Source organism: Gymnoscopelus braueri (assembly GCF_963280865.1).
Source record: "Gymnoscopelus braueri genome assembly, chromosome: 13".
Taxonomy (NCBI): Eukaryota; Metazoa; Chordata; class Actinopteri; order Myctophiformes; family Myctophidae; genus Gymnoscopelus; species Gymnoscopelus braueri.
Genome location: NC_137615.1, coordinates 47582540 through 47591278, shown reverse-complemented (window position 1 = coordinate 47591278; position 8739 = coordinate 47582540). Strand labels below are relative to the sequence as shown.

The 8739-nt window shown below is 36.1% G+C and overlaps 1 protein-coding gene across 5 annotated transcripts in view; it reads left to right on the top strand.

Annotated features, from left to right (window-relative positions):
• Positions 1–8539, top strand: part of LOC308098376 (uncharacterized protein) — a 16914-nt gene extending 8375 nt beyond the window's left edge. The window contains exons 6-12 of one of the 5 annotated variants that reach the window (XM_080446701.1): positions 827–910; positions 1994–2077; positions 2591–2665; positions 3585–3647; positions 4060–4134; positions 5757–5873; positions 7230–8539. In XM_080446701.1, coding sequence (XP_080302827.1) covers positions 827–910; positions 1994–2077; positions 2591–2665; positions 3585–3647; positions 4060–4134; positions 5757–5873; positions 7230–7513 — 782 coding nt within the window. In that variant the 3' untranslated portion in view covers positions 7514–8539. The remainder of the gene's footprint in view (positions 1–826; positions 911–1993; positions 2078–2590; positions 2666–3584; positions 3648–4059; positions 4135–5756; positions 5874–7229) is intronic. The other 4 variants (XM_080446702.1, XM_080446703.1, XM_080446705.1 and 1 more) reach the window with 4 other exon arrangements.
• Positions 8540–8739: the final 200 nt, after the last annotated feature.

The window sequence follows — 8739 nt, the reverse complement described above, 5'->3', positions numbered from 1 at the left end:
AATTAAATATTGATTCATAGAATTTACAAGAGAAAGCTTTAAAATTCATATATTTTGGTTTAATCAGATTAAAGGGGTAGTTCACCCAAGAAATTACTGCTTTTCTATCGTTTACCTACCCTTTGGAGAATTTTTGTAAAGCATTCCTTAGGGCATGGTCACACCAAAATATGGTTGCCCACTGTTAAACTAAACAGTTTTTTGCAGACAGTATTGTATGGCATGTACCAGCAGGCGTATAGAGCTCATAAATCCAAGATGTCCGCGACACGTGGAAAGTCAACTTTTAAACATTTCCAGGCTAAAAGTCTCATGCATGAAAAAACGCTACAACCCTACTGAGCATTTTTCGGGCTATTAGACGTCTAAAATACATCTAACGGCTAGGCTAAAACCAGGTTATAACTGGTCTAACAGTGAAAGTTGTTTCAACGTCTATTCTTAGCCTAGACGATGATTAGCTGTTTTTTAAGCGTCTATACATAGACCGTCTATATTGCAGTTGAAATGTATACATATAGACGCTTAAAAAACAGCTAATCAACGTCTAGGCTAAGAATAGACGTTGAAAAAACATTCACTGTTAGACCATAACCCGGTTTTAGACGGAGGTCTAATAGCCGACTATGGATCACTGGGATGCAAGCACATGAGCGCTCATGTGCATCTGAAAGAGGTCCGGTTGAACCCCACGGGCACGACCATGCACATTCTTAAAATTCATATTTTTATGTAAAATCAGATTAACTGTAATTACTACTGGTGTTTTAATCACACTGCATTAGTATTAATGAGTGATTTAATGTTAATATTGTGATGATTTCAGCCAACTTTGCTCAGCTGTCCAGCGTTGAAATGAGGGTGAATGTAAGTGAAGGTCAAGTGGAGCAACTGAACAGACACAATGCAGGTATTATAACTTCATATTTAGCCAACATTTTGGTTGTGTTCGGAAATGCGCACCGGGAGCGCACTCGCCTATTAGTTTGTATTGGCCAGTGCGCTCAGTGCTATATTTCCGAACGCACCCTTTATGTAATATAACGCAGGGTTTCTCAAAGTGGGTGCTGTGACACCCTGGGTGCCCTGACACAAGTCCAGGGGTTCCGCAGAATACTTTGATAATATTTGGAATTGATCAAAATCACTTCAGTTTAACCACTTTAACCATAACCCTCTATACTGGATTTGCTTGCGCTCTTTATCCATCTACACCAAATCTCTTCACCAAAAATAGCAGATCTACAAGCTCATAACACATCACAAAGTAACGCATTGTGAGCTTGTAGATCGGCTATTTTTGGTGAACGTTACCACAAGATTAGAGATGCAGGGGTTCAAGTGGATATTTTGATTCTGTCCTAATGGAAACTGACGTTCTCTCAAGTTGTCCTTGTGACATACTGTACCGTATCTTAGGGGGAAATAATTAATGTTTATGTCCCGTAATATGACATAAATTTCAGGTGCCATAAAGTAACAATATCATCCATGTCTTATAACATGAATATGAAATATGTAAATATTGAATCAAGCAACATACAAACTGTCTGGGGTGAAACACAAAAGCCAAAGTAGACTTCAAAATGACCCAGAAGTGTTTTAACACTTGCTTGACTGAGCTTTCTTGCCGACTAACACATACTGGCTGGGTCAAAATGACCCTTGAGAGTGAAAAATAATTAATGCCTAAAATCTCTCATAATCTGGGCTCAAACTTAAACAAAATAGTTAAACATTTCATTTGATGTCTTACCTTATGTTTTCCTTGCTTACCGTCACAGCCAGATTTTATTTTATACATATAAGTATATGACCTCTAGGCTAAAATCAGGTTCAACAGAACCTCTCCCTCACTCATATTTGATTCATAGAATTCATTTAAAATTCATATTTTTGGTCAAATCAGATTAACTGTAATTACTACTGGTGTTTTCATTTAACTGCATGAGTATCAATGAGTGATTTAATGTTAACATTGTGATGATTTCAGCCAACCTTGCTAAACAGTCCAGCGTAGAAATGAGGTTGAATCTAAGTGAGGGTCGAGTGGAGGAAGTGAACAGACACAATGCAGGTAATGTACTTTCATTGTTAGAAAACTCATGTTGAAAACTCTGACAATACATACTGATTAGTGTGGCTGTTGATTCTGATCATCTCTAGGCAACCCCAGTACTGTTCTTGCACACAATGTCACAAACATAACATCCAGACTTGTGAGGTGCACCGTTAATCCGATCCACACCAAACATGGAACAAACATTGTTCAGGGCTCTGCCATGAAAATAGTCACACACATAAAAACATTGAACACAATATGGGAACTAAATCACCAATAGAACTGGATTTGAAGGCCTGACAAGTAATCATATAGAAACACTAAACCTTACTGCACTACTCCCAGTTTTTGTGGCACACATACACGCATGCACACACACACACACACACACACACACACACACACACACACACACACACACACACACACACACACACGCACACGTCAAATTAAATCAACTACTGAAATTGATGGTTTTTAAATCAAACTGCATGAGTATTAATGAGTGATTTGATGTTATTATTTCAGCTCAGCTGTCCGTCGTTGAGATGAGGCTGAATGTAAGTGACAATCGAGTGGAGAACGTGAGCAGACTCATAACAGGTATTATAACTATTATCACTTTTAGCAAACATGTTATGTTTTAACCCCTTGTTAAAAGTTCCAAAGAGCAATGATGTGTCAAAGTTAGATGGCCTGCGTTCATACAGATGAAGTGGTAACTGGTCTAAACTGGTTAGAAGGCAGGCTGCTGTCATACAGATGAAGTGTTAACTGGTCTAAACTGGTTAGAAGGCAGCCTAAACCAAATAGTGGCTTTAAATTTGAACTATAGAAGAACCACTGATCATGTGGCCTGTAGAATAATAAAACATTCACATATCTCCTAGTAGACCGTTTTATCAAATAATAAAACATTCACATTTCTCCTAATAGAATGTTTTATTGAATAATAAAACATTCACATATTTCCTAGCACTTTATATTTTAAATCTGAACGTTTATGTAGATGTACGGGTCGTCGTAAATGGAGAAAGTGCAAGAACCAGGTTGAAGTTCCATCAGTCATGTTTCAGGGCTAGTTATTGAACACCAGCTGGATTTATTGTGTACCTTGTTTAACGAGAGACACGGCAGATACAGTAATTTTGGCGAGTCCAGTTTCCATTCCTTATTGTAGCAGCAGAACGCCATGTCCCAGAGCGTCTTTATTATTACATAATAGGTAAACCTCGACTAGTCGACTACCAGTGGGTCAAATTTGTCAACTAGTAAAAATCACTAGTCGTGAAAGCCCTAGCGCACGCACGCGCGCACACACACACACACACACACACACACACACACACACACACACACACACACACACACACACACACACACACACACACACACACACACACACACACACACACACACACACACACACACACACACACCTACTGAAATTGATGGTTTTTAAATGAAACTGCATGAGTATTAATGACTGATATAATGAATGTTAATATTGTGATTATTTCAGCCAACCAAGCTCAGCTGTCCAGCGTAGAAATGAGGGTGGAGCAACTGAACAGACACAATGCAGGTATTATAACTTCACATTTAGCAAATATTTTGTGCTCTATAATGAATACAATGTGTGTGTGTGTGTGTGTGTGTGTGTGTGTGTGTGTGTGTGTGTGTGTGTGTGTGTGTGTGTGTGTGTGTGTGTGTGTGTGTGTGTGTGTGTGTGTGTGCGTGCGCTTGGGTGAGTGTATGTGTGAGGGTGTTTGTGTGTAAAAAAAAGATTGCAGGACACACACACACACACACACACACACACACACACACACACACACACACACACACACACACACACACACACACACACACACACACACACACACACACACACACACACACACACACACACGTCAAATTAAATCAACTACTGAAATTGATGGTTTTTAAATCAAACTGCATGAGTATTAATGAGTGATTTGATGTTATTATTTCAGCTCAGCTGTCCGTCGTTGAGATGAGGCTGAATGTAAGTGACAATCGAGTGGAGAACGTGAGCAGACTCATAACAGGTATTATAACTATTATCACTTTTAGCAAACATGTTATGTTTTAACCCCTTGTTAAAAGTTCCAAAGAGCAATGATGTGTCAAAGTTAGATGGCCTGCGTTCATACAGATGAAGTGGTAACTGGTCTAAACTGGTTAGAAGGCAGGCTGCTGTCATACAGATGAAGTGTTAACTGGTCTAAACTGGTTAGAAGGCAGCCTAAACCAAATAGTGGCTTTAAATTTGAACTATAGAAGAACCACTGATCATGTGGCCTGTAGAAACACCACTGATCATGTGACCTGTAGAAACATGTCTTAGTTACAAGTCTATTGGACTTAATCAATGATCAGTATACTGGTCCTCCTATAATGTCAACATACAAACTACTACTTTTAAATTCTGCATCTACACCTTTTAAAAGCAACAAACACAAATCACATCCCACTGTTATCACCACTACACCAACATCCTGTTTTATTGAACAATAAAACATTCACATATCTCCTAGTAGAATGTTTTATTGAATAATAAAACACATTCACATATCTCCTAGTAGAATGTATTATTGAATAATAAAACATTCACATATCTCCTAGTAGAATGTATTATTGAATAATAAAACATTCACATATCTCCTAGTAGAATGTATTATTGAATAATAAAACATTCACATATTTCCTAGTAGAATGCAGTATGAATGTTCCAGCCCCCTCCTGTACCTCACAATGTCTGTCCCACTCCATACATTATCAGCTCATACAACTGTTGTTATTATTAATATTATTATTATCCATGCGTTCCAATTCAGAACTAAGTGAACCGTGGAGTGAAACATAATTTCACAGGTTCGGCATTAGTTTCCATACACTATGACTAGACAATACCACAAGAGAGCAAATATTCTATGTTGTTGATATTACTTTGTCATGCTTTTTATTATTATTAAGTATAATTAAGTACATAGTATAATATGTGGCTGAATTTGACCGACAACTAGTAATTTTATATTAATATTATTTTCTTTTTTTGGGGGTCCATTTTAGTTATGCGTTTTCATGAAAGCAGAGAATCATAGCTACAAATTTAATTATTGGTTGTGCAGTTTGACTCACCAGTTTTAGAGTCAATAAATGTGTTCTACAATTCTTGGAGCTGAGAAAACAACCTTCTCTAGAAATTTGGTGGAGTCAAAAGTATAATATTTGTCCTTGCATTGTAGTGGAGTGAAAGTTATAAATATCCCCCAAACATATTCAAGAAGTCCTAAAATCAGAATTACTTAACGTACGAGACAGTTTGGAAATAATAATCAAACCAAAATAGCAGATCTACAAGTTGCTATTAGCTGCTATAAGATGCTATAGCTGATCTACATGACACAGAAATTATAAGAATATTAATCTGATACGTCAGTACTGTGGCTTTAACACATTTTAGACAGGAAAAACACATCAGTGGAGGTTTTTATCATCTGCTGAAAAATGCCATCTAGTTGGAGATCTTCATAATAATATAAACTATTTGATCATTAAGAGTATAAGATATGCTTTCATAGTAATATAGATAATATTATGATCATTAACAGTATAATATATGCTTTTATAATCATATAATAATGTGATAATGCTCCTGTGTTGACAGACCAACCTAAGGTGGCCTTCTCTGCTTATTTTCTGGGTAATGGATACATTGCTTATGGAAATCTGCGTTATCAGAGAGTTCACTCTAACATCGGCAACGCCTACAGTACATCTACAGGTGTGTGATGATTAAGTTAATTATGTTAATTAACTTTACATTAAAAGTAGGTTAAGTGATCTTTTTGGTGAAAACAAAAAGTGTTTTGTTAAAATGTTAAAGTTCTATATTGTGATAGTAATCATTGCTATAGAGCGTTTGTTCAGTAACAGTGTTAAATAGCTCTATATTGTGATAGTAATCATTACTATAGAGTGTTTGTTCAGTAACAGTGTTAAATAGTTCTATATTGTGATAGTAATCATTACTATAGAGTGTTGAGTGGGTCTCCATGTCTCTCCAGCTCTTCAATGAACTGAAAATATATTTTCAAGTTTGATGATTATTACTATCACAATATAGAGCTATATGCTTATGTTAACAAAAACATATCACTTACCCTTTAAGTGATTACGTTAATTATGTTAATGAGCTTTACATTAAGTGATTAAAGGGAGAATTCACTTTCAAACATGTTTGGGGTCATTTTAACGTCTACTTGGGATTTTGTGAACACCCCATATAGTTTTTATATATGGGGTGCTTGATTTAAAAAAAAAAGATCTGGGAAAATGAAAGAATACAATTATAATGAAAAAATACAATAAAACCAAGGACGGGTGTTTTCAATGAGTCTAACATGGCTAAAATGGAGTTTGAAGTTAGAATTGGTTTGTATAGGAAGCGGGCGTGTCTGATAAAGTTAATCAAATATCTAAATACTGAATCAATAAACGTAAAACTGTCTGAGTCAGAGTAGACGTCAAAATGAGCCCAAACATGTTTGAAAGTGAAATATCCAGTTAATTATGTTAATGAGCTTTACACAATCAATTATCTATCACCAACTAATGATACAACTTGCATCTCTGTGAAAACATCAGTAACAGCATGTGAAGGGTTAACTCTGCTGTGTCATTACAGGCTAAAATATCCAAACACTCTTCAAAAATATCAGATCTACAAGCTCACAACATGTTGCTATGTGGCTCATTGTGAGCTTGTAGATCATCTTTTTTGAAATATTTCCTTAAAAAAATGGAGCTTAAAGGAGTAGTTCACCCAAAAAATGACTTATTTTCTATCAATCAAAGAGTGTTTAAAAGTGTCAACATGATCCGTGTGTGTGTGTGTGTGTGTGTGTGTGTGTGTGTGTGTGTGTGTGTGTGTGTGTGTGTGTGTGTGTGTGTGTGTGTGTGTGTGTGTGTGTGTGTGTGTGTGTGTGTGTGTACATGTGTGTGTACATGTGTGTGTACATGTGTGTGTTTGTGTGTGCTCATTTGTGTGCTCATTCGTGCGTGCGTGTGTGTGTGTGTGTGTATGTGTGTGTGTGTGTGTGTGTGTGTGTGTGTGTATGCACGCGCGTGTGTGTTCCAGGTCAGTTCTCCGCACCTGTGAAAGGAGTTTATCAGTTCAGATTCACTGCAGCTAACTATGGATCATCAAAGAATGTGCACATCCAAATGCTAAAAAATAATCAGCAGCTCATGTATAACCATGGATACAATAATCATGCAGGGTTTGAATACATATCTAATGGAGTGATCGTAGAGATGGAGCAGGGAGACAAAGTGTACATGAAGGCGCCTCGCAACCAGTATCTCAAAGATGACACAAACTTTCACAACACATTCAGTGGTTTTTTGCTCTATTCTCTGTAACTCTGCTACTGACACGGCTGGAAACTCACTGAGTACATTTACTCAAATACTCTACTTAAGTACAATTTAGAGATACTTTTACTTGACTTCATTATTTACCTTTTTCAATACTCAATTTCAGTGTTTCTCAAAGTGGGGTGTCCTTCGGGGGGTCCCCAGCAAAATAAAAAGACAAAGTAAATACATAAATCACTTTAACCCGTATTTTATGATGATCTTCAAGCTCACACTGGTGTGTTGTGAGCCTGTAGATTTCCTATTTAAAAATACATACATTGAAATACAGAATCTCGAAACATGAGGAATAATTTAGAAAATACAAAATCACAAATCTACTCTCATGGGAGTCCCAGATGGGGGTCCCAGATGGGGGTCTTTAGATAAATACATATTGATTTGGGGTCCATTACATCTCAGAGGCAAATATTGTACTTTTTACTCCATTATAATTATTTGATTGCTTTAAGGTACTTTGTAGATTTGGATTATTAAAGCAAAACATATATTTTAAGCATAATGTTATACTTCAACTCTTCCAAAAATAGCAGATATACAAGCTCACAACGTCTTGCAATGCATCACATTATGAGCTTGTAGATCTGCTATATTTTGACAAATATAAAAAGGTTAAATAGGCCCTTCTGCATAAAGAGTACTGTAAGTATGTTTTAATGGAAATACTTCTGTACTTTTACAGACCTTTTACTTGTAATAGAGTATTTCTACATTGTGGTTACTTGTAAGTCATTCTGGATAAGAGTGTAAATGTCTCAATTGTAAGTTGTACTTGTAAATGGTATTTGTACTTTTAAAATGTTGAGTACTTCTTCCACCACTGTCCTGATAGCTTTACATTAAAGAGCTTCTGTAATGTTCATATTCATGTTGTCAATAAAGACGCATTCATTACATTAGAGCTTCTGTAATGTTCATATTCATGTTGTCAATAAAGACACATTAATTACATTAAAGAGCTTCTGTAGTGTTTATATTTGTGTTGTCAATAAAGATACATTCTGAAGCATTGTTGTTTGTCTATTGTATTTTTTATTTATTATCTGTAGACTGATGTCATACAGAAAACTTGTTGGTCTGTGTAGTGCCACCTTGATAAAAACAACAACTATATTTTGTTGCTTAAACTTATGTATTCACCCATTGATTCACTCATATACCAAAATCTGTTTTAACTGAAAATAAATAGCTTCTCAGGTCAAATATTTTTA